The sequence below is a fragment of the Scyliorhinus canicula genome, chromosome 12 (genome assembly GCF_902713615.1).
Source record: "Scyliorhinus canicula chromosome 12, sScyCan1.1, whole genome shotgun sequence".
Lineage (NCBI taxonomy): Eukaryota > Metazoa > Chordata > Chondrichthyes > Carcharhiniformes > Scyliorhinidae > Scyliorhinus > Scyliorhinus canicula.
In genome coordinates, this window is record NC_052157.1 from 152,767,633 (window position 1) to 152,794,251 (window position 26,619).

General features: G+C 48.3%; 1 protein-coding gene across 5 annotated transcripts in view; it reads left to right on the forward strand.

The window, feature by feature from the left end:
* The first annotated feature begins 280 nt into the window (after positions 1-280).
* Positions 281-26,619, forward strand: part of LOC119975072 (multidrug and toxin extrusion protein 1-like) — a 68,569-nt gene continuing 42,230 nt past the window's right edge. Inside the window, exons 1-6 of one of the 5 annotated variants that reach the window (XM_038814572.1) lie at positions 281-386; positions 5,430-5,586; positions 9,253-9,354; positions 11,919-11,987; positions 18,445-18,593; positions 21,845-21,887. In XM_038814572.1, coding sequence (XP_038670500.1) covers positions 379-386; positions 5,430-5,586; positions 9,253-9,354; positions 11,919-11,987; positions 18,445-18,593; positions 21,845-21,887 — 528 coding nt within the window. In that variant the 5' untranslated portion in view covers positions 281-378. Of the gene's footprint in view, positions 517-1,113; positions 1,193-1,252; positions 1,580-5,429; positions 5,587-9,252; positions 9,355-11,918; positions 11,988-18,444; positions 18,594-21,844; positions 21,888-26,619 lie in introns of those variants that run through there. The other 4 variants (XM_038814574.1, XM_038814575.1, XM_038814576.1 and 1 more) reach the window with 4 other exon arrangements.

A 26,619-nucleotide genomic window follows, 5' to 3' on the forward strand; every position in this document is an offset into this window, starting at 1 on the left:
CCCAGGAATCCCGCCCGAGGAGTCGGTCATCATTACCTTGCCGGAGAAGCGCAGGTTGGCTTTATACAAGTGTCTTCCTCTCAAATATAGCTGATTGTTCCTTTTTCTTATCTTCTTTCTAACTTAAAAGAATTTAAATATCAATTGACAGGTTATGCATTTGTGAACTGAACTTCCTACGATGTAATAAATAACGGGCAAGTTTCAAAGTACAAAGCAACCCGCAAGTAGCCTTTTGTCTGCCTTGAAACAGTTTTACCCACAAATACCCAAGAGAGGGCTTGGGCGTGCATACCACCACAGCTCCTTTTACCTGGAAAGCCTCCGCTCCTAATAAGTCAACCAAGTTAATTAAGGCCGAGAAGGCACGGATCGTAAATGAACAGGTACCCTTACTGGTCTTGTCTTGTGTGCACACGGTTTTGGAGATCGAACTCCAGCGGTCAACGATCTCCGATCCGCACGCATTGTGGCAGAGGGACACAGAAGACTGCTCAACTTCGTATCAAGGAAAAGGTCGGTTGCACTGGGAAGGGGGGGGGGGGGGGGGGTCGGACTGGGCAGGGGGAACCGCGGAACTACACCGTGGGCAAGGATAAGCCACACTCGGCTCTCCTTGGCGTTTCTCGTCCCACTCTTGGATCGCTGACGAGCGCTGCTCCCCCCCCCCCCCCCCAATCCCACCGTGCAAACAGGAACTTACTGCATTTGACTTGTGGGGGACAAGCGGAAATTGGCAGCCAAAACTGCCTGCGCTTCTGGAGTCGGCAAACAAGCCATAATTGATGCAGATTAGGATAAACTAACATAGCATTCAGGCTTTGGGGAAAATGCAAGAGCGTTGAATTGTCGTCATGTGTATTATTGCATATATATGATTCCATCCGCATTTACACACGTTAGCGCTACAAAATGACAGATTTGAAAATGGAAAAGGTCTACAGTTAAAAACCCCCTTAGAAACTGTCATAATATCCACCCATGTATATAATGAGATGCAGACAGGCAGTGATTGACACACTGGATGACCAATGAACACAGAACAACCAATCACCAGACAGGACACCACCACTATCAAGCCCACAGGGCATTAAGGCTCTCCCTCTCTCAGGACCCAGTTACTGAGACAGTCAGAGTCGACAAGTTCGTGAGCACTATCATCATGCGGTAGCTAGTAAGTCTGGTCGAGCCGGTAAGAGATCATCAGTTGGATTAGTAGAGTGTCAACCCACAGCTGAACATGTACAGCAGTCCACTAGTTAAGTAAAACAGTGTTGGATCATCTCCGGTGTCAGACGTTTGTTTCTAGCTTCCCTGCATCCAGTTGCAGTCAACGTCGAACCAACCTGCCTAACACATCAGAAACCGTTGGCTAAATTGCCGTGACTTTCTGTTACATTACACGTGTGACTATTTTTGGCCATGCTGCTTGTATAACACTTTGGTTGCAAGTTTCAATGTCCCTGAAATAAAAGCAAAATGCGGCAGGGGCTGGAAATCTGGATTAAAAACAGAAAATGCCGGAAAGATTCAGCAGCAACGACTGGCAGCTTCTGTGCAGAGAGAAACAGAGCTTAAGGTTTGGACTTGAATGTGACACTTCTTGGCATCTGAGATTTATGACTTCCTATTTATCACAGCGAGCTGTGATTGTAACTTTCGGGGTGCGCCACCCCATACCAAATGGTGCACTGGCGCAATACGATTCTTCACAGTTAACTGTGATTGGGTGATTCTTTCCAGGTGGCTTTCTCCAAGGCTGACCCTCCCTAAAACATCTTCCACATCTTTTTATTTTTGTTTTTAGTTGCAATAACCCTCACAAGGCCCAGGGAGATGCGTTAATCGATCTCCCCGTGGGACTCGTGGAATGCGAGCTTCCCCGTTAGTGCGCCCGCCCAGCTGGAGCTCATTAGCGGGCTATGCAAAAGCCGGCCTGGTCAGGGACTGGCCTTCTGGTCAGTCCTGACAGGGGTTTCTAGAATGTGAGCTGCCGTAGCAGCCGTTTTCCATGTCTGCAATAAACTCGCATTTATTCACCTACAAGGGACGCCTGGGTTGTCATATGAGCAAATACAATTTTTGGGCTGGATTCTCCAACCGCGTTCGGCAACGGGTCGGAGAATCCAAATTCCCGACGGAATCGGGGCCGGCTCCGCTCCCGCGATGCTCCACCCCTTCCACGTAACCATGGCATCAGCCCATTGCCTGAGGCCCATCCCTCGATGCTCCACCCCTTCCACATAACCATGGCATCAGGCCATTGCCTGAGGCTCATCCCTCGATGCTCCACCCCCTCCACGTAACCATGGCATCATGCCATTGCCTGAGGCCCATCCCCCGATGCTCCACCCCCTCCATGTAACCATGGCATCAGGCCATTGCCTGAGGCCCATCCCCCGATGCTCCACCCCCTCCACGTAACCATGGCATCAGGCCATTGCCTGAGGCCCATCCCCCGATGCTCCACCCCCTCCACGTAACCATGGCATCATGCCATTGCCTGAGGCCCATCCCTCGATGCTCCTCCCCCGAGTTCCCGATGGCGTGGGACACGTGTGGTCTCACCCGCCGGGAACTTGGCGTGGTGGCTGCAGACTCAGTCCAGCGCCGCCACAGTCGGACATTTTCGGGGCTGGGGGCACTGTGCATGGCCACGGACCCGGCAATTCTCCGGGGCGTATCAGCAGCTAGAACCGTGTGCTCTACGCTGACTCCCTGCTGGCCCCCAGCAAAACAGGGAATCGGTGGCCGTTACCTGCCGTAAAACGCTACCATTCCCCCGCCGGTGGTGGGGACATAGTCTCCAAATCAGAGAATCCAGCCCCTTACCTCTATTGGCCATATTACAATGATACCGGATACCTGTAAGATTTACTGGCAATGGAGGCAGTCCAGAGAAGGTTCACTCGGCTGATCCCGGTTATGGAGGAACTTTCTTATGAGGAGAGGTTGAGTAGATTGGGGCTGTACTCATTGGAGTTTAGAAGAATGAAGGTGACCTTATTGAGCCATGCAGGATTCTCAGGGGCCCTGACAGGAGAGATGCTGAGAGGCTGTTTCACCTTGTGAGAGAGTCTAGGACCAGAGTGAGGGTTGCCCCTTTGAGACAGGGATGAGGGGGAATTTGTTCCTTCAGAGGATAGTGGATCTGTGGAGTTCTTTACCGCAGAGAGCTGTAGAAGATGGATCATTAATTATGTTCACGGCTGAGATAGACAGATTTTCTATCAGTAAGGGAATCAAGAGTAATGGGATAAAGCGGGAAAGTGGAGATCAGGATTATCACATCAGATCAATCACAATCTCATTGAATGGTGGAGCGGACGCGATGGCCTTGAATGGCTCACGTCTATGGCTTTAAGGTCTTATTCAAACTCTCACTCCCTTTCATTTCTTTTCCCAAATAAATTGAACCGTTGGATAAAAGTAGGATTTGAAACTGATGGACTTTGTCAGCCGTGCCCATATCATGAGAATTAATAAAAAGCAAATAAACAAATGCCACTGAACACAAATACATCATGGTACCAGTGAGTTATGCTCGAGTTTGATGGACCTACTTGAGATAATCTGCATCTGGTAACAATGACAGCGTCCGCCCTCCCCCGCAGCTCCACATCGCTGGCAACCTCGGTGCTAACTGGAAGATTTTCAAGCAGAAGTTTCAGCTGTATCTTGAAGCCACTGACCTCGAAGCCGCATCGGATGCCAGGAAGATCACTCTCTTCCTTTCTATAGCTGGGGACCACGCTATCCACATCTTCAACTCCCTCACCTTTGCTGAAGGCGAGGACAAGACAAAGTTTAAAACAGTCCTGCTGAAGTTCGACAGCCACTGTGACATCGAAGTCAATGAGAGCTTTGAATGCTATGTGTTCCAACAGAGGTTTCAGGGTAAGGATTAACCTTTTCAGTCCTTTTTAACCCATCTCTGCATCCTCGCGCAGTCCTGCAACCATGGCTCCACTTCCGATTCCATGATCCGGGATCAGAACGTTTTCGGGGTCCACTCCGATCCCCTCCGCCAGCAGCTCCTACAATTTAAGCAGCTCACCCTTACCATCGCCATCGAGACCTGCATCCTCCACGAGAATGCTAACAACCGGTACTCCCATATCAAGGCGGCAGAAACGGCACAGCAAAACCGCACTCCTGGTACCATCATATGTTGGATAAGCTGGGTCTGCGAGGACTGCGTTGACTGCAGTGGTGAGAGAGACAGGCTTCCAACACTTGAAGAAATGCAACTCGATTTTATTGAACTCTTAACTATCATACATGCTTTAACTGTGGGTTGACACTATGCTGACTTGACTGGAGACCTGAGGCTAACCTGACCAGACTATTTTACTACCACATGGTGTTTGTTCTAGTTGCTGCTCACAAGCTCTGACTGTCTCAGAGGCTGGACCTCGAGAGAACTTGGGGCCTCACGGTAGCATGGTGGTTAGCATCAATGCTTCACAGCTCCAGGTTCCCAGGTTCGATTCCCGGCTGGGTCACTGTCTGTGTGGAGTCTGCACGTCCTCCCCGTGTGCGCGTGGGTTTCCTCCGGGTGCTCCGGTTTCCTCCCACAGTCCAAAGATGTGCGGGTTAGGTGGATTGGCCATGCTAAATTGCCTGTAGTGTAAGGTTAATGGGGGGATTGTTGGGTTACGGGTATACGGGTTACGTGGGTTTAAGTGGGGTGATCATTGTTCGGCACAACATCGAGGGCCGAAGGGCCTGTTCTGTGCTGTACTGTTCTATGTTCTATGTTCTAGAACGGGAAAACTGGTGCCCTCTGGCTTTATAGTGGTCGTGTCCTGTCTGATGATTGGCTGCTGTGTTCTGTGTGTTCACTGGTCATCCTGTGTGTCAATCACTGCCTGTCTGCACTCCATCATATACATGGATGTATATTATGACAGTGACTTTACCATAGAAACAAAGATTTAGCTCTGTCAAAATTTATGAAAAATTACCTTTGAACTTTAAGCCACTTCATTATACATAAATAGATCTCCTCAGTGTAGTTCACAGGCTATGGAGGACATTGACCATGGTCTTCAACTTTATTCTACCTCATCGTGCACGCCAGTCAACATTGCAACTTTAAAGAATTACTTATTCATTAAGCTTTATTGTTAGCTCTGTTGGAAGTTTCTAAACTTGAGATTATTAATAATTAATTACTTATACGTAGAAAGCCTGTAAGATAGAGCGTAGATGGTGCAACTCCTTCAGCTTTTAAAGGACCATTGTCAAAAATTAACCATGACTGGTGGTGCAGTAGATTTAGGATTGTAACCATTTGTTCTATCAGAAGGGGGTAATAGAACCCAATGGAGTGGGGAACATGCTTGGGATTGGATGGATCTGTGAGGGAGGGAGATATCTCAAGGAGGGATGTATAGTAACTGGTCTATTTCTCCTTTGTGGTGAAGAATTGAAAAAATGGAGAATACAAAGAAACCAAATTCTGAAAATGTTGCCCAGACCCCTGGAAGCTGTGGTAGCCAGTTCCTGAGGAAAATAAGGAGATGGAAACCCATCAACTTCTGGCAGGAAACGAAACGCATTTCCAAACTGGCTGGGCCAGTGGTGAGTTTAAACCCGCCTAATATCCCATAATATCCTTCAAACCCACCCTCTTCATAATTCTATCCATCTGTCCGTCCATTCATCAAAGGGTCCGTTCATCCGCCTGTCCATCGAACCAATCCAGCTATCTATCCCTCCTGTCGAAAAAAAGAGTGATCCATGTGGACGACTGGGTAGATGTGAGATGTCAGTATTGGCTATGGATTCACAGATGGCTTATGAACGCTATCTTCGCCTTCCAAACTCTCCCACAGTGATGATATTGGTTGTCGGCCAGTAGAGGTGATGGTATACTGTTGGTTCAGGCAGCTGTTCTCTCTTCCCATATCTCTCTCACGTTTCCCTCTCTGTGGGTCCCCTTGGTGATTGGAAGGCCTCAACATCATTTTTAAAGACAAATCACCGTTTTGGTATCAAATGGTCATTTGCTTCCCATGTGTCGACATTAATAGAGCGGACCATATGGGCCGTTTGACCATTGTTTTTGCAATGTTTCCTTTGGCCCCAGTGTGGTCAAAGTAGAGCATCTATTTGGAGTTATTCTGAAGACAACCCCCTCCATTCCAGCTTCCGTGGTGATCATGGCCTCTGTACTTGGCATTTCTGGGTCTTGGAGAATGATCACGTTTGTTATTTTGTCCTCCGATTTCATTCACCAGATCCTCCTGGGGCAGTTTGGTGAGGTCACTTACTGCAGGGTCTCGATTTGGCGGGGGGGGGGGGGGGGGGGGGGGGGGGGGGGGTTCCAGGTGTTTACGCTGGCGGGGTCTTCCGGTCCCGCCACAAGTGTATCCCCACCGCAGGTTTCCCAGTGGTGAGGGCTGCATTCAACGAGAAACTCCGTTGACATCGGAGCCCAATAGATCCAATCCCATTTGTCCGGAAGTTGTCTAAGTTTCAGCGCTCTGGAGAGGTGTGAGGAGCTACACTGTCAGATACATTTTCAATTTCGGGCCGAGTTTGATTTCTCAAAAACACGAATGCGTAATTTACCATAGACTGAGTTGGCACGCTGGTGTTAATGGCGCACCTTTCCATCAATGTCAGCTCTTTGGGATTGATAGTTTTAAATATATGGGAAGTGAGGGGGGTTTTCCAACAATCCTCTTTCAATTTCAACATGTCTAATTGTCTACCACACCCATTCAGAAATTCTCTTTCAACAAACTCATTGGTATAATTCACTTCCCGGGCCCCATTTGTATCACACCCTTCGGTAAATCCATTTATACAACTGTCTTCACGTGCCTGTATATAGAATGTCTCGCACTAAATCCATTTGTAGTATTTGATTCATGGAATCTAGTTTGAAAGGGTCCATCCACCCACTTCCCTGTGAACCTAACCCACTCCCCCGCCCCCAACATCCTACCCCCAGCCGAAAGGTGAAAATCTTCAACTTGACTTTGAATTAATGCTTCAAAGATTGTGGGCAAGATTTAACGGAAACATTTTAAAATGTAATTTTGGGCGTGTTTGGCGGGATGTTTCTTCATGTCCGCATTCTCGAGATGACGGCCCGTATTCAACGGCACTTAGTGCCAAGAAAGAGCCCCCCACGCGGTTCTTGACTGTACTGGCTGTCTCACTATCTGATTCGCCTGACTGGAGCCTCAGCATCTCACTGCTAACAAGGGGGAGCTGCTTTTAAACGCTCCTTCATCACTCAATCCCGGCCAACACACAAGCATGGCAGCCCGCAGCCCTGCTCCTCGCATTGACGATGCCCGCCTGACCAAGTTTCTCAACGTTGTGGTGAGAGACGGGCCACCCTGTTCCCCCGAGGGTGTCGGAGGACCCGCAGCAGGGAGGCAATTGCTGCGGCTGTCAGTCCAGGCAACATGACCAGGAGGACCGCCATCCAATGTCGGAAGAGGGCCAATGACGTCCACCGAGCTGCAAGGGTGGGTTACCACCTCTCTCCTGGCATCAGGTCCGCCTGCCATTCTCAAATTCTCAAACCCCGCCCCCCCCATCGCCACCCCTACAAATCACTGGCTGACACCCCGCATCCTCCCCACATCCAAACTTCATGCATGCTCCTCAGCACACACCAGCACAACCCCTTCATGGGGGTGGGTGTCAGCGCGCTGTCAGCAGAAAGACAGGATCAGACTTCAGCAGATACTGAGCAGCAACAGAGCTTTCCTCACAGCGAGAGATCATCACCTGTTATGGGAGCGGCATTTTCAGAACCCCAAAATGTATCATGGAGTTCAACCAACCCCCACTTTAATGTATTGTTGCTTTTGAAGCACACGGCTTGTTCTCCAGGCGTGGTATTACAATTATGGACACGTGGGTTTTTAAACACAAAACAATGTTTATTCCATGAAGTCAACTTAACCTTCTTAAATAAACATTGGATCCCTTAACACCCCTTCAAAGGTAAGACCGAAAATAATACAGCACTAAATAATCCCTCAAAATGTTCCTTCAAACCTCCAAAAGACTTAACACCTTTAAACAGAAACACATCAGGTTATAAAGACATTACTATTATGAGTTTAAATCACCCAAATGATTCAGAGATAGTCTTTCATGGCAGAGATCACAGCAGAGCCAGCTCACTGCAAACGCAGACACACCCAAGCTCTTTTCTCCAAACCGGCTTTCTCCTTTCAAAACAGCTCACAGCAAACCAGCCAGGCACTTTTCAGCTGCTTTCTCAAACTGAAACTAAAAGCAGAAAAAGCAGAATTGATCTCAGCTCAGCTCCCCACTCTGACATCACTTCAGTAACATGAGCTGCTCCATTTCTTAAAGGTACATTGCTTAACCATCCATTTCTTAAAGGTACTCTCACATGACACACCCTCCTGCCTTGTAGAGTGACCCCGCTGTCAGTGCCAACACAGGCCCATCACCCTGGGGTGATGTTCCACTGACCCTTGGAGGGTGGTGCAGGGTGGTCGGGGAGGAGCCAGTGTGATGGGGGCTGGGGAGGGGAAATAGGAAGGGAGGAGATATTGGGGGGTGGGGTGAAGGAGGGGAATGGGAGGGGGACTTGGGGGGAGTGAGGGAGGAGAGAAATGGGTGGGGGGGAAGGTGGAAATGGGGGAGGTGGGATCGGAGGGGAGGGAGGAAAGGAAGGAAATTGGGAAGGAGAGGGGGATTGTGAGAGGGTGAAGGAGGTAAATAGGGAGCAGGGGGATTGGTGAAAAGAGGGACTTGAGGGCAGGGGGCGATTGGAGGGTGGGGGGGGGGAGGTGTTGAGCTGATGGAAGCAGCCTCGTGCCATGAGAATCTGGAGACGATGAGGTCCTCTCCGGTCCTCCTGGTGACCCTTGTCACCCGCCACCTGTCCTCCAACCTCAAAGAATGTGAGGTTTAATTTATAGAAAAACATAAGAAGCCAAAGTGGCTTTTTTTATGAGGGAGTCAAGGGTAATGGGGTAAGGGAGTGGGGGACGGGGGGATGGGGGACGGGGGGGGGGGGGGGGCAGGAAAGTGGAGTTAAGGCCATATCAGATCAGCCATCAGATCAGCATTGGGCTGAAAAATCTATTCCCATTCCTGCTTCTTATGTGCCTAGGCTCACCTTTCTTGAAGAAAAGAAAAAACAACTGTGTAAGAAAGATACTCATTTTAGTTTGATTATTTTTTGGATATAAAAAAGTTTGATTGAAATTAAGCGTATAATATTTATTCATTTTCCTTTCACAGTGTTTAACACAGCTGATGATATTCCTTATAAATGTTGTCAGCTCCGCGTTCTGTGGGCATTTGGGAAAAGTTGAATTGGACGCAGTTAGCCTTGCCACAGCGGTGAGTTTTCCGTCGGAATGTGCACATTTATTCAACTTTATGCATCCTGTATTAGACCAAAGATACAGTCCAAAGGTGGGCGGGTTAGGTGCGTAGTCCGCGCCAAATTGCCAATTGGTGCCTGGGGATGTGCTGGTTAGGTTACGGGGCTACGGGGTTAGGGTGGTGTGGGTAGGGAAGTGGGCCTGGATAGGGTGCTCTTTTGGAGGATTGGTGCAGACTCGATGGGCTGAATGGTCTCCTTCCGCACTGGCGGGATTCTATGACTCTATGATTAAATAATGGTGGAATTGGATTGCTTCCAATCAGTTTCGCGCTCAGTGCCTTTATCAGCTGATGAAATGCTCCTTGTAAAGAAGTCTGGCCTTTACCTGCTGCTGTCAGGGGAGGGGCAACTAGAGAGCAAGAGATACTTCAGTGGCTCTCGGCTAAAGAACAGGAATGCCAGCTCGGAATTCCAGCTCATCACCATTGTCAATGAGCCGTCCTGGAAGGCCGATGTGTGCGGACATTAGGTGGGAATGAGACTGGGCTCAGCCTCAATACTCTTCACGGACAGATAATCAATCCTCTGGCAGGCAGCTGGCTCACACATGAGGGCTGGTCACTTGTGCAAGTTATTCATGGGCTGCTGAGGCCCAAAGGACTGTATCGACACCAATAATGTAGCACCTTTAACATAAACAAAGTCAGATTTCCACCGGAGAATAAGCAGGCAAAAGAACTTGGCGTGGGGAAAGAACGAGCTATCAGGTTAGGTGATCAAATACTTGGTCAGAGAGGTAGGTTTTAAGGGGAGTCTCTGTAGGAGCTGTGGTAAAATGGACAGCGGCCTGTATTTTAAGCCCGATAAAATCAGACACTTCAAATTAAGAATTGGACATTTGAAATCAAATCATAGTCAGAACCACAGGCAGGCCTGATGGGAATTCTAAATTGGCCAAGTTCGAATACACTAAACACATAAAAACTACCAGGACATGTCTGGACCTGTCCTGTCAAACATCCATCAGGAGACAATCGGTCCGATGCATATAGATTGATTGTTTTGGATCGAGTAGATAAAGCTAGACTTTTTGGCACCCAGTTACCCTATATGGAATCAGGTTGAATGCGAATAATACACCTCGGAATGGACCCCTGGGTTTGGGTTTCTGCAGAGTTGCAATCGGCAATATCATTGAGTATTGCCAGCTCCATCCTGAGACCTCGCTGGCTGAGGGCCAGAGAACTTTCTGACAAGATGAGAAGAGGGGTATTAAATATCAACCATAAGAACCCTCCACAGTGAAGACTCGCAGAGGTAGCGGAGAAGATTAGAGGGAAGGACACAGGGGGCAGGACCCACCTTCGCGGACGAAGGCTCTGAGGAAATCGAGACTCAGCGAATCGGATCCCCAGCTCCACTTGAGTTAATCGGCAAGGGTAGTATTAAGAGTCTTGGGATTATTATTATTGTTTGGGATAATTTAAGGAAGGTGACTGTTTTACTGTGTTCAATAATAAGTTTGGTTGAATCACAACCTTGTATTTGTCCTTTGTACATCGTGCAGCTAAGGGCACCTGGGTAAAATGATTGAGTAATAAACTGGTCGGAGTGTCTGACAATTTTACTGACGACAGAGACGGGAACGAGTTAACGAGGCAGAGATGTTTAGGATGCAAGTTCCAGAGGTTAGGGGGCAGCAGGGTAGCATGGTGGTTAGCATAAATGCTTCACAGCTCCAGGGTCCCAGGTTCGATTCCCGGCTGGGTCACTGTCTGTGTGGAGTCTGCACGTCCTCCCCCTGTGTGCGTGGGTTTCCTCCGGGTGCTCCGGTTTCCTCCCACAGTCCAAAGATGTGCGGGTTAGGTGGATTGGCCATGCTAAATTGCCCGTAGCGTCCTAATGAAAGTAAGGTTAAGGGGGGTGTTGTTGGGTTACGGGTATAGGGTGGATACGTGGGTTTGAGTAGGGTGATCATGGCTCGGCACAACATTGAGGGCCGAAGGGCCTGTTCTGTGCTGTACTGTTCTATGTTAGGATCCCGGAAGCTAAAAGCATGGCTGTCAATGGTGGGGGAAAAGGAACTGGGCACCCCCCTAAGGAACTGGGCACCCACAGGCCCGAATTGGAGAATCCCAAGAGTTCCTGCAGGACTGTAGGGATGGAACATGTAATAGAGATAGGGAATGGCAAGGATTTGAACCCTCGGAGCAGAGTTCTAACTTTGAGACAGAAGAGGGCAGAAGGCCATTGTACGTTAATGAGCACATGGAGATGTGCGAAGAAGGGTTGGGTGGAATTAGGATGTGGGCAGCAGGGTTTTTAATGAACTCCAGTTTACGGAGTTTGGAAGATTGGAGGCTGACAGGAAAGTATTGGAATTAACAGGTCTGGGAGTATCAAGAGTTGGCAGCCAATGAGAAGAAGGAGAGAAAAAGGAAGGATACGGAGCTGTAAAGATATTCACAAAGATATTTTATTCATTTACATTAAAGAATCCTCATTTGTATTAACTTGCACACCTTGGTAGCATTGAGAATGATATTGCTAAGTGCTTCTTTTCCCTTAATTTGGACAGGTGGTAACTCTATCAGCTACCTCCATATATGTCGGGTTGTCTACAGCATGTGACACACTCGTATCTCAGGTAGGTGAAGCTAACTCCAGGTTGCGTAAGGTTGAGTGTCTTAGTCACCTTCATACACTATTCCCATTCTAAGCACCGCTCTTTATATGGTAATACATTTAACCTAAGTTTGGGGTACATGGACAAGGATATTTTATGGGGGTTGTTGATCTCAAAAACACAAAGTTGGACTGTCTGACTACTGCAATTGGTGATGTAATTGAATGTATCAAGTGAATACAATGGGCAGATACTTGAGTTGTTTGATGCGTTTAGTGAAGATCCCAGTGCAATTCTTATTTGTCCAGAGTTCTGTTGTCCCTGCTACAGACGTACAAATTAGTGGCAGGAGGAGGCCATTTGGCCCCTTGAGCATCTACTGCCAGTCAAAAAAGTCATGGCTGATCTGATGTGGTCGCTTCCCCACTTTCCTGTCTGCCCCCCATCGCCTCCCCCCCCCCCCCCCCCCCCCCCCCCGCCCCCATAACTCTTGACTCCTTCGTAGATGAAAGCTCAGCCCAGTCAGCCTTGAGTATATTCATTACCCCAGCCTCAGCTGTTCACTGTGAGGAGAGAATACCAAGCACTAACTCTGCACTGCCATTCAATAAGGCTGACCAGATTGTGGCCTCACATTCCCACTGACCCCAGTAGCCACTGACTCTGTTATGAGTCAAGAAACTGTCAACCTCATTGAAAATATTCAATGACACTCCCTCCATCACTCGCTGGGAAAGAGAATTCCAAACACTGTTCACCCTCTGAGAGATAAGAATTCTTCCCATCGCTGTCTTAAATAGGAGACACTTTTTATAAAAGACTGTGGGCGGGATTCTCCGTTTCTGAGACTAAGTGTTGATGCCAACGCAGAATGCGCGGACTTTCATGACAGCAAAACTGGCGCTGCACCTGGATCAATTCCGCTACTATTAAGGGGCTAGCACCGGTCCCGCATGGAACACAATCGATTCCAATAAAAAAGGGTGTGGGATTCGCCGGGTCCGTGATTGACACTCGGGAGGCTGACAAGCTGCAGCCGCACATACACATTACCATCCCCCCCCCCCCCACACACACTCATCCCAGCCAACAAGCTGGCACTGGTTGTGCTGGGGCGCGCCCATACAGCTGATGGGTCAGCTGGGGCCAGAGGGTACTTAGGGGGGTGCCCTGGGGGGAGTCACCTATGCGATCCTGGGACCAGGTTTAAAGCGGGCTGTCAGCGGCATGCGCAGCTGCATGGCTGCCTTGCCAGCTGTGGTAATGGTGTTGCGTACCCGTTCATCCCGACCCCACAGCCCACCTCCTGGCCACCCTCCACAACTCCCCCCGGCTATTGCAGAAGCCCCCCCCCCAGCCAGCGGCATGACTGTCGACGAAGTATGGCCACTCTCTCTCTTTCAGCAGACACCACGCCAGGTTTACGATTTGTGAGCACACCGTGGACTGCGCCGTCGGAAACCTGGCCTATCGGAGGTAGAGAATCGCGAGTGGGCCCACTAAACATTTATTAAACGAGAAAAGATGAAACATAATTAACTACTCCTTCATCCCAACTATACCTATACAGATAAATACAAATCTGTAAGGATAATACAAGTTACAAAATCTATCTCATTCACAAGGCCCATGCAAACCCTATCGGCGATCTGTGATCAAACATACACACCCTGAAATCAAGTGGCAGAGGCCACTCAAAACAACCTCTACGGATTTCAGAGGCTTGTCGCACTGTGCGTCAACTGGTCTCACTGGAACTCCTGGAAAACGGCAAAACCCGATTTTGGGCGGCAAAAGCGGAGTTGAAGCCACCGACGGCAATGGTGGTTTTCTCCGCCATATAGTCCGGGACGGAGAAAGAAAAACTTTGAGAATCGGTCCCACAATATACCACCCCGCCCCCGGTCTGCCCTGCCCGCCAGTAACTTAGAGAAGCGAGGATGGGTGCGCCATTTTTAAAGGCCTCCCCAGCGACCAAACCAGTTCACCCTGGAAATACCCGCTGGCACTCCTCTCCCCCCGCAGGCACCCCCAGGCACTGTCCGGGAACCACCCAAGCAGTGCCAGAGGGGTACCTGGGCAATGCCAGGTAAGTTGCCTGGGTAGTGTCAGCTCTCAGGCCTGGCCATGACCCTCTCTCATCCCCCCCCCCCACCCTCGCCATCGCACTGCACTCACCTGAACTGCTTTGGCATGTATGTTCGCCAGATTCACACCTTCGGAGACCTGTTGGTCCTTACGCCGTGCTGCCGTCACCCCGCTGTGGACAGATATTTTTGACGGGGGAGAGGATAACGCCAGCGTTGGACCCCGATACTTGCACGGTGATATATTTAAATAATATTCCAGACATTGAACATCAGGAAACGCTGACGTCACTGACGGGGAGGGGGGAAGGGAAATTATGTCATGCGTTTATGTCAACATAAAACATGACTTTGCACACCTTGTGATATTTTCTGCTTCTGTTGTTGAACCCGCCTGGTGAGAAAGGAAACAGCAAATTCCAGCCTCTGCCTTTCACTCGAAGATTTCCAAGCCCACTCTCGAAGAACACGCCTTGGAATCTTTTCCCAAACGATGTTTTCTCGCGGATGTCTTCACCAAGAATCCAGCTCCAGGGTTTCAACCTCTCCTTCCAGTGTTCTTCTCCCCTGGATTGCCACATGCATTCAAGCATTGGCTCCTACGCAATCTCTCAGCTACCCAGCCGTGTCAACAGAACGTCGTTGCTTCACATGGCCCGATCTCGGCGGCGTGGTAGCAGAGTGGTTAGCACTGTTGCCTCACAGCATCAGGGTCTCAGTTCAATTCCTGGCTTGGGTCACTGTCTGTGCGGACTCTGCACGTTCTCCCCCTGTCTCCGTGGGTTTCCTCCGGGTGCTCCGGTTTCCTCCCACAAGTCCCGAAAGACGTGTTGTTAGGTGAATTGGACATGCTGAATTCTCCCTCTGTGCACCCGAACAAGCGTTGGAATGTGGCGACTAGCGGCTTTTCACAGTAACTTAATTGCACTGTTAATGTAAGCCTACTTGTGACAGTAATAAATATTATTATTTAGGAGTCACAGGCCTTCAGTTGGCTCCTTGGAACTCTGGCCTCGCATAAGCCTATGTTTTTCCAGGTCTGCAAACCCGCAGCCCTGTTCTTTAACTCGAAGCCTCTGTTTTTCACTCTTAACTTCAATTAACAGGGCCTTTCCCAAACTCCTGTTCTTCCCTTTTGACTCGAAAGTCGTCTTGAGACTTCCGCTGTTTCTTGAGAAACATTCCCAGGAGCTTGACAACACTTGGTATCTCCCTTGAGATCCAGAACTGACTCGACATTCACTATTACTTTCACTCGAGAGCAACTCATCTAACATTCTTAGACTTACTTTCCCCAGCAATCTGCTAGCATGTCCAGCTAGAGAGAGAGACTGCAACTGCTCCCTTCACCATGGAGCATTACCCCCAGCTGAACGGAAACTGCCTCTGTGGGCCCCAGGTTTCTTGGCAACAGCAATTTTCCCCCATTTATGATGTAAAACCTCATCAAATGGCAGGCAATGAAACTAAAACTCAAGCCTCCCTGACACACAACTGTAGAAAACTTAAATTTAAAGCTGTAATTCAGGCCCAACACACGGAAACACAAGTAGAGGTTAGATTATAAGGTATAGGAGCAGATTTGGGCCATTCGGCCCATCGGGTCTGCTCCGCCACTCAATCGTCACTGATATTCTTCTCATCCCCATTCTCCTGCCTTCTCCCCAGAACCCCCGATCCCCTTATTAATCATGAACCTATCTATCTCTGTCTTAAATACACTCAGTGAATTGGCCCCCACAGTCTCCTGCAGCAAAGAGTTCCACAGATTCACCACCCTCTGGCTGAAGAAATTCCTCCTCATCTTAGTTTTAAAGGATCGTCCCTTTCAGTCTGAGACTGTGTCCTTTGGTTCTAGTTTTTCCTACCAGTGGAAGCATCCTCTCCACGTCCACTCTACCCAGGCCTCTCAGTATCCTGTAAATTTCAATACCATCCCCCCTCATCCTTCTAAATTCCAATAAGTACAGGCCCAGAGTCTTCAACTGCTCTTCTTTAAAAATATCTTCATTACAGGGATCATTCCTGTGAACCTCCTCTGAACCCTTTCCAAAGCCAGCACAACTTCCTTAGATACGGGGCCCAAAACTGCTCACAATACTCCAAATGGGATCTGACCAGGGCCTTGTACAGTCTCAGAAGTACATCCCTGCTCTTGTATACTAGTCCTCTAGTCATGAATGCTAACACTGCATTTGCCTTCCTAACTGCCAACTGAGCTTGCAAGTTAACCGTATGAGAATCTTGAACTAGGACTCCTAAGTCCCTTTGTGCTTCTGATTTCCTAAGCCTTTTCCTATTTAGAAAATAGTCTATGTTTCCATTCTTCCTATCCAAGTGCATGACCTGACACTTTTCCACATTGTATTCCATCTGCCCCTTCATCGCCCACTCTCCTAGCCTGTCCAAGTCATTCTGCAGCCCCCCCCCTGCTTCCTCAGTACTACCTGTCCCTCTGCATATCTCTGTTATCATCTGCAAACATAGCAACAGTTCCTTCTTCCAGATCATTAATGTACATTGTGAAATGCTGTGGTCCCAACAACGACCCTTGAAGCACGCCACTAGTCACCGGCTGCCATCCTGAAAAAGACCCCTCGATCCCCACTCTCTGCCTTCTGCCAGTCAGCCAATCCTCTATCCATGCCAGGATCTTACCCTGAACACCATGGGCTCTTAACTTATTTAACAGCCTCCTACATGGCATCTTGCCAAAGGCCTTCTGGAAGTCTAAATAGATCACATCCACTGGTTCTCCTTTGTCTAGCCTCCTTGATACCTCCTCCAAGAATTCTAACAGATTTGATGAATTACCTAAAACTGTGGGCGCAACTTTGCCATTTTTTGACTAAGAGGGGAGTTTGCATCTCCCGTTTTTGGCAGAAGGGAGTGGCAGGAGGAGCGGAGAATCAAGGATGAGTGACAGACCGGCTTTCACATTGGTGGGATTTCACCCCCCCCCGCCCCGCCCAACCAATGACGTAAACTTAACCGTTCCTGCCATCCTCTGCTCATCATTTCTCTTATTGTTACCTTTTCTTCTCTGAGTAATTTGACACATCTTCCCAAACTTGATCGCCCGATATTTAGTTTAAAGCCGTCTGTACTGCCCTAGTAATGTGACTCACTTTAACATTGGTCCCAACATTGTCTATTTGACGACTGTTCCAACAGTGCAGCTTTCCTGTTCCACAGAACTGGTACCACTGCCTCATAAATTAAAACCCTTTTGACCCATATCAGTCTTTGAGCCAAGTATTTAACCCTCTAATCTTAGTTATCCTACGCCAAGTTGCTTCTGGCTCAAGGAGTCATTCAAGGATTATTGGGCAGGATTCTCCGTCGGCCAACGCCGAAAGCGGGAAAGGCTCCCGATTGGGTGGAAAATCTGTCGTGAGGCCAGAGTGATGGCTGGCGCCGGGCGCCGGGCAGAATGTCATGCTCCCGTACCTCGGCAGCAGCGTCAATGCGTTCTACTCCGCACGTATAGTAAATGCCATTGGCATATCATTAGCGAGCCTGATCCGTGATCCGGTATTCTCTGGGGGGTCTCCGTGATACTCTGCCTCTGCCGGGAGGGTTTACTGATGGTGAGGTTCATTTACGGTTTCAAAAACCAGGAAACAGGCATCGTGGCTGCTGAGTGGGAGAGGGAGGAGGGCACCGTAAGTGATCATCGCCATAGTGTGCTGGCAATTGTGCCGCTGGCCGGGTGCTTCTGCTAGGGCTGGATGGAGTAGCGGGGGTGGGGAGTGGGGGGGGGGGGGGGGGGGGTTGCTGCAGGATGTGGGCCGTTGGGTTAGGGTGGACGGCACGGAACACCATTGCCGCGGCCTGCGCGCTGCGGACCTTGTGCCACGTGCCATATGGGTGCCCCCCAGGCCACCCCTTCAGTACCCCCTGGCCCGAGCTGATCCATCAACAGGATGGGAGCGCTCCAGCGCAATCAGTGCCATCTTGTTGGCTGGGATGGGTGTGTGTGCGGGGAGTGGAGTGTTAATATGTGGCTCGTCAGCCTCTCGAGTGCCAATCCCGACCCTGGTGAATCCGACAGCGTTTTTTATTGGAGTCGAGCGTGTTCCATGTGGCGCTGGCGCTAGCCCCTTAACTAAATTGTTCTGGGAGCAGCACCAATTTTGCTTTCGTAGAAGTCCACCGATTCTGTCCCGTCGTCTCTAGTCTGTGAAAGTGAAACGGAGAAGCGCGCCCATTATCTTTGAGGTTCTTCTTTTCAATGTAGCCCCGTAGCTCAGAATCCCTCGGTCAAACCACTTTTCCTCATTCTACCTATGTCGTTGGTACCCGCCCTCGCCGACTGAAAGTTTCTCTCTGTAAAATTCTGGCCATGGTGTTCATCAGAATTCACTTTAATATTTATTCTGATTTTTCAGACATTTGGCAGCAAGAACTTGAAGCGAATCGGAGTGATTCTCCAAAGGGGGATCCTCATTCTCATGATAACCTGCTTTCCCTGCTGGGCCCTCTTCATCAACATCGAGCACATTTTACTGGCTTTCAAACAGTCTCCGGCATTGGCCAAGTGAGAACCTTGTTTAATTTTCTAATTACTAAGAGATTAAAATAACGAGATTTGAGTGAAAGATTTGACCCAATGGCAGAGTGTGTTAGCGTTGGGTCAAGGAATATCAGGAAGGAGGTGCCAATTTGCATATTTACAGCTAGTGAGGGGCTAATCTCGGTGGCAAGCAGAGATCAGTTGGTCCTTTCAATAGGGAGAAAGCCAAAGAAATAGTGAGAACCATCTTACAGTGGCCACCACCCGGCGTGATGGGTGTGAAAATGAACTTAAAAATTCAAAATAATGCCATCAAAAAGCCCAGTTGTAGGTTTTGTCATAATATGCACCCATGCACATCATGATGTAAAAACAGGCAGTGACAGACACCCAGGTTAGCCAATCAATATAGAACATCAGAGGGGGGCTTCCAACTATAAAACACATGAGGCATCAGCACTCTGCCGCTTTCCACTGGTGACAACTGTAGTGACAGTCAGGGTGTATATATCAGTCAGCACCTTCTACACGTGGATCAGAGCTAGCCTGGTCTAGATAGTTAGAGTTAGAGTTAGTACACTTAGAGCCGTAGAGAGTCAACCCACAGCCAGCTGTGTGCATTGTTACAGAAGTTCAATTAATCGTATTGAACCAACGCCTACGTTTGGTGTATGCTTTACAGTCCAACTGCATCCTGTTGCAGTCCGTGTTACCCCAGGGTGAGAAACACGACAGGTTTAAGAAAGTGGATTTCAGACCTTGGGACAGGGGGGATTCCAGGAGGGTTCCTGTGACGTCCCAACCTCTCCGCAAACTCTGCCAGGGTCACTGTGTGACAGGGTGGAGTTCATGAACGAGGTCAACTTACTGTTCTCTCTCCCAGAATCCTTTGCAGCCTGACTGAAAATGGAGAAATTGCGACGGAGTGATCCTGTGATTCAAACTCATGCCTTATTGGGAATTCAATACAAAGTTGAGATGAGCACCTGATTGTTGTCTATTTAGAAAATAAATCAGATCATTGGATTAGGGTCAGTACAGCACAAAAAGAGGGCAATCTTATCCCTCCTGTCTGACCATTCCCCAAAAGGATGGTATTTTCTTTTCTTACCCAATCATTTACTCAATTTCCTTTTGACCTTTGCTCTAAGGATCACAACTCCAGCTTCTCCAATCTGGCCACTGAAGTGTAGTTCCATGTTCCTAAAACCATTCTCATAGATTGCGTGTGTATTGTATTATTCGTTCATGGGATGCGGGTGTTATGACCACGGTCAACATTTATTGCTCATCCCTAAGTTCCCTTGAGATGATGGTGCTGAGACACCTTGTTGAACTGTTGCCCCCCTGTGTGGCACTGGTACGTCAACAGTTCTGTTAGATCGTGGGTTCCAGGATTTTGACCCAGCGACAGTGAAAGAAATATATTTCCAGGTCAGGGCGGTGTGTAATTTGGCGGGCAACTTGGAGTAAATTATATTACAAGGCACTTTCTTCTAGAAGTTGCTAGTGAGATAGTTGATGCATTGGTTTTAATTTTCGGAAGCTCAATAGATTTGGGAAAGGTCCCAACAGATTGGAAGCAAATGTAACTCTTATTCCAAAAGGATGGGGACAGAAAGCAGGTAACTTCAGGCCAGTTAGCTTAACGTATGTCACAGGGAAAATGTTAGAAGCCATTATTAAGGATTCTAGCAGGATATTTGGATAACTTTAAGCTAATGAGGCATGGTCAATGTGGTTTAGTGAAAGGGAAATCATGGTTAACCAACTTTCTTTGAGGAAGTAGCAAACGCTGTAGATAAAGGGGAACTGGTGGATGTACTATACTTAGATTTCCAGAAGGCATTTGAGAAACTGTCACTTCAAAGGTTATTATAGAATGTTTCATAATATGGAGATAAAATATTGGCATAGATAGAAGATTGGCTGGCTAACAGGAAGCTGATAGTACACATAAAGTGGTCTTTTACAGGTTGGTGGGGCAGCACGGTAGCACAGTGATTAGCATAGTTGCTTCACAGCTCCAGGGTCCCAGGTTCGATTCCTGGCTTGGGTCACTGTCTGTGCGGAGTCTGCACGTTCTCCCCGTGACTGCGTGGGTTTCCTCCGGGTGCTCCGGTTTCCTCCCACAGTGCCGGTTAGGTGGATTGGCCATGCTAAATAGCCCTTAGTGTCCAAAAAGGCGGGGTGGGGTTACTGGGTTACGGGGATCGGGTGGAGGTGTGGGCTTGGGAAGGATGATTCTTTCCAAGGGCTGGTGCAGACTCGATGGGCCGAATGGCCTCCTTCGGCACTGTAAATTCTATGATAATGAGTGGCGTGCCGTAGGGATTGGTGTTGGGAGACTTATATAAATGACTTGGATGAAGGAATACATGGGATAGTTGGCAAAGTAACTAGTGACACAAAGATAATTAAGAAAGTAAGTTGCGAAGAAGACATAAAGAGGCTGCAAAAATACATCCTGGTTAAGTGAGGGAGAAAATCACATATAATGTGGGAAAATCTGACATTATCCATTTTGGTAGATGGAATAAAAGAGAAGCATATTATCTAAATGGTGAGGCATTGCAGAGCGCTGAGATGCAGAGGGATTTGGTCTTAGTACATGAGTTGCAAAAGGTTTGAATGCAAGTCATTAGAAAAGCTAACAGAATGTTATAATTTATTGCGAGAGAAATTGAATGTAAGAAAAGCAAGACCATACAGAGTGAGGCCACATTTAGAGTACTGTGCACTGTATTGGTCATCCTATTTGAGGCAGGGTATAAATGCGTTGGAAGCAGTTCAGAGAAGGTTGAACAGACTAATACCAGGAATGAGTGGGCTGTCGTATGAGGAAAGGTTGGACAAGCTAAGCTGGTATCCGCTGGAGTAAGAGGCGACTTGATTGAAATGTATAAGATCCTGAGGGTTATTGACAGGGTGGATTTGGAGAAAATGTTTCCTCTTGTGGGAGAATATAGAACTCGGGGTCACTGCTTAAAAATAAGCGGTTGCCCATTTAAGGAGAATTTATTTATCATAGTAAATGACGGAGCTGGTCCGAGGGACTGAATGGCTTGCTCCTGCACCGTGTTCATATTTTCCCTTGTGCTTCAAGATGCTAGCTGTCCCAGGTTTAGAAGATGAGTTGGGAGAAACCTGGAGTCGTTGAAATGCATCTCGTAAATGGCGCACATTGCCACCTCAGTTTGGGTTTACCTTTAGTTCCAGGTGGTGATGCACCATGGTTTCCCTGCTGTTACCTGCTTTTTCTACTTCTCTTGCAGGTTAACACAACTCTACATGAAGATATATATTCCTGGTCTGCCTGTAAGTAAATTATTCCAGGTAGCGCGTGTCACAACCCAGACAGGCTCCCACGTGCGTGACACAAGTCGTCACGAGCAATGCAGTTTTATAAGCAAGGTTTATGTTGCTCTAGATAGTTTCTGATTAATATGGCTGTGAGATAAGTATCTGTTCCTTGGAAGAAGATTATTGTGCTGATTTTATAATACAAATTAAAATGTGCTCTTTTGTGGTACATTAATTTCTGACATGAATCGATAATTGACTTTAGATTTGTAATAAATATGAATGACTTACCAGGATGGTTTTTTCTTAATTTGTTCATGGGCTGCGGGCGTCGCTGGCTGGGTCAGCATTCATTGCCCATCCCTGAGGGCATTTAAGAGTCAATCACATTGCTGTGAGGCTGGAGTCACATGTAGGCCAGGCCAGGTAAGGATGACAGATTTCCAGGGCAGCACGGTGGCGCAGTGGACAGCACTGGGACTGCGGCGCTGAGGACCTGGGTTCGAATCCCGGCCCTGGGTCACTGTCCGTGTGGTGTTTGCACATTCTCCCATGTCTGCGTGGGTTTCGCCCCCAAAACCCCAAGATTTGCAGGTTAGGTGGATTGGCCACGTTAAATTGCCCCTTAATTGGAAAAAATAATAATTGGGTACTCCAAATTTATAAAACAAAAAGGATGACAAATTTCCTTCCCTCAAGGACATTAGTGAACCTGGTGGGCTTTTGTGACAATCTACATTGGTTTCATGGTCATTATTAGATTTTAATTCCAGATTTTTGTTGAATTCAAATTTCACCATCTGCCCTGGCGGGATTCGAACACAGCTCCCCAGAGCATGACCCTAGGTATCTGGATTACTAGTCCAGTGACAATCCTGCTAGGCCACTGTCTCCCCTTTTCCCAGACTGGATAGTTTTAGCTGTGAAGAGAGATTGGATGGACTTTCCTTAGAGCAGAGGAGACTGAGGGGGGACATGATTGAAATGGATAAAATTATGAGGGGCATAGATAGAGTGGACAGGAAGAAACTTTTCCCCTTGGTGGAGGGATCAATGATAGGGAGCATAGATTTAAGGTGGGGGCAGGAGTTTTAGAGGGGGTGTGAGGAAAAACCTTTTCACCCAGAGGGGGGTGGGAGTCTGGAACTCGCTGCCTGAAAGGGTGGTGGAGGCAGAGACCCTCGTAACATTGAAGAAGTTTTTAGATGTGCGATCCCAAAGCAGACAAAGCTATGGGCTAAGTGCTGGAAAATGAGATTAGAATGGTTAGGTGGTGTTTTTTTTTCTTTTGTTTTAAATTTTTTTTAGAGTACCCAATTCATTTTTTCCAATTAAGGGGCAATTTAATGTGGCCAATCCACCTAACCTGCATATCTTTGGGTTGTGTGGTGAATGTAACTCCGTAATTCACACTGTATTGTATATACATGAGACCATGCATTTGTAAGCGCAGTTGCGTTGCCCGACCACTAGGGGGAGTAGCGCTGGGAATGCTTAGGAGTTTGTACAGGGCTCCACCATTGGCTCCGCCCACGACTCCTCCCCCTGGACTGCTGTATAAATACCAATGCTCAGAGCCAGGCGTTCAGTTCATCGAGAGTTCAACGCGGAACAGGCTGGCTCTGTTGTAAGTAGATTAAAACCACTGTTCATATCTGAAAGCACGTGTCTAGTGAATTGATGGTTCCATCAGGTTGTGGGGGCGAAACCCACGCAACCACAGGGAGAATGTGCAAACTCCACAAGGACAGTGACCCAGAGCCGGGATCGAACCTGGGACCTCTGCGCCGTGAGGCAACAGGGATAACCCACTGCGCCACATGCTGCCCCCGGGTGGTGGTTTTTGACCAGCACAGGTGCGATGGGCCAAAGGGCTTTTTATGTGCTCCAGACCTTTGTGACTCCATATACATTTATTACATTTAGCAGAAAACAATTCTTAGTTTTTTGAGACAGCGAGAAAAAGCCGGCAGCTCAGGACCATTTGGGCAGTTCGTGGGGACTTTCTCCCCAGCTAAGAGGACCACGGGTGACAACGTTTAATAACCACTGACCTTGTTGGTTCCTTTACACACTGACCTAGAAAACTATTTTGAATGTATTCCATTAACTTGTCCCCTGCACTATTATTGCACATTTGGTTGGCCTGTCTATATCAATGATTAATTCGGTCTTGATTGCAAAGTAACCATTGTTACCCAAGGAGAGTGAGAGAACGAGCGGCAGACGGTCATGCTGCTGACGGCCTGTGGACCGCACACGTTAGGAGTGACCCGGAGTCTCACGTACCCGGCAATCCCGGATGCGTGAACATTCGACCAGCTCGTCACACTTGTGGCAGAATACTTTAACCCAAGTTCATCGATAATCAAAGATAGCGGTTTAATACAGCGGAGAGGTCCTCCGGTGAGTCCGTCACGAAGTTTGTGTCTTGGCTACAGAAGATAGCAGAGCTTTGTAAGTATGGAACTGCTTTGCCCGAGATGCTCCGCGATCGCTTGGTCTGCGGTATCAACAATATCCACATTGCTGTGCAAGGAAACCTCCCTCGCCTGTTGGGCCATGATTGGATTGGCAGCATATCCTCCAAGTGAGTTTTTGTACGGTACTGAGCAAATTCCTGGAGGTTTTCCAGCCTGGTTTTGGTACCATTAAAAGGGCTGTGTGCAAAGTCCAGGTGGACCGGGAAGCCCAGTCCTGATATTTTCGTACCCACTTGGTTCCCTACGCTATAGCGGAGGGGGTTGAGACCCAACTTCAGCGTTTTGAAAGTCTGGGCATTATTCGGCCAGTGCGCTTCGCTGATTGGTCGGCATTGGTGGTCCCCGTAATGAAGCCAGGTAAGACAGTTCGCCTCTGAGGAGACTATAAATTGACAGTGAAAATGGTTCCACGATTGGACCGTTAACCTTTAACTCGCATCAAGGATTTATATGCAACATTGGCCGATGGATGTACATTCACGACATTGGACATGAGCAATGTTTATCTACAGCTGGAGCTGGAATAACTTCACCATTAAACGCACAAGGGACTGGATGAGTACATTCGGCTTCTCCTTGGCGTACGCAGTCTTTCTGCGCATCATGGAAAACATCCTGCCTGGATTTCCGCGTGTTGCGATTTACTTCGACGATATGTTAGTCACAGGGGCAACAGAACATGTACATTTGCGAAACCTTGAGGCGGTGTTGAAACGGTTTTCCGAATATGGGGTCCACCTGCGCTGCACAAAAGGCATGTTTCATGCAGAAGGAGTGGTATTTAGGATATTTAGGATATCAGGTGGACCGGGATGACCTGCACCCGGTTGCTGAGAAGGTGCGGGTGATCAGAATGGCGCCGCTCCATGAGACGTCACGGAACTTCGCTCTTTTCATGGATTAGTGAATCATTATGGGCAGCACGGTAGCATTGTGGATAGCACAATCGCTTCACAGCTCCAGGGTCCCAGGTTCGATTCCGGCTTGGGTCACTGTCTGTGCGGAGTCTGCACATCCTCCCCGTGTGTGCGTGGGTTTCCTCCGGGTACTCCGATTTCCTCCCACAGTCCAAAGATGTGCAGGTTAGGTGGATTGGCCATGATAAATTGCCCTTAGTGTCCAAAATTGCCCTTAGTGTTGGGTGGGGTTACTGGGTTATGGGGATAGGGTGGAGGTGTTGACCTTGGGTAGGGTGCTCTTTCCGAGAGCCGGTGCAGACTCGATGGGCTGAATGGCCTCCTAAATTCTATGATACTATGATTATGGGCTTTATTCCGGATTTGGCTCCCAAATTTGCCCCACTCCGCTTGCTGTTGAAAAAGCGCCAACCTTGGGATTGGGTCCAGGATTCGGCCTTTAGCGAGGTGAAGCTGCGATTGTCTTCTTCAGGAGTATTGACACAGTTTGACTCTTCTAAACCGGTGTACGTCATGCGCGATGCTTCGCCCTATGGCATTGGGGCAGTTATGTACCATAGAATGGACGACAGCAGTGACCCTCTGATCACTTCTGTCTCCCAGACGCTGGCTGCGGCTGAAGGAAAATATGCCCAGATCGAAAAGGAGGGCCTGGCGGTCGTACTTGGTGTAAAGTGATTTCACCAATACGTCTACATTCGCCATTGTTTTATCATCACCGATCACAAGCCATTGCTCAGCATCTTCCGTGAGGACAAGGTGGTCCCCGCCGTAGCGTCTGCGAGGATCCAGCGCTGGACTCTGATTGTGGCCGCTTACGTATAGTCTTTCACCCACCCACCCTACAGCGAGCCATGTCGGCCAGCAAGGCACCAAGCAGTGAAGACCCAGCAGGGGTCTAACGGGGAGTGTAAATATACCGTTTGTAAATAACACTTTGTTCTTACATTTATCGGTTTGAACAGCCGTGTCCTAATTAAAACAATGTTCCATGTGTCTTCCGTGGTCCCCTCCAAACCTCAGCCTTCCTGGTTGATATACTTTTCAACTGAGCCATTTGGGAAGCTCCTTAAATCTAGATAAAACAAAGGAAGAAAAACATGAATTTCTATCGCACCTCAGACATCAGAACATGTCAAAGCATTTTGCTGACAGTGAGGTTTTACAACTTTTGTAATAATAAATAAATAAATAAACAGTCAATCTGGGCATTACAAGCTCTCGCCAACAGCAATTTGATAAGTGACAAGGTTATTGGGGTGATTGTGAGCCCGGACCAGCCATGCACACGATTGGCGACGTGGGCGGAAAATCCAGAGAGAATCGGGAAACACGATTCTTTCCGGA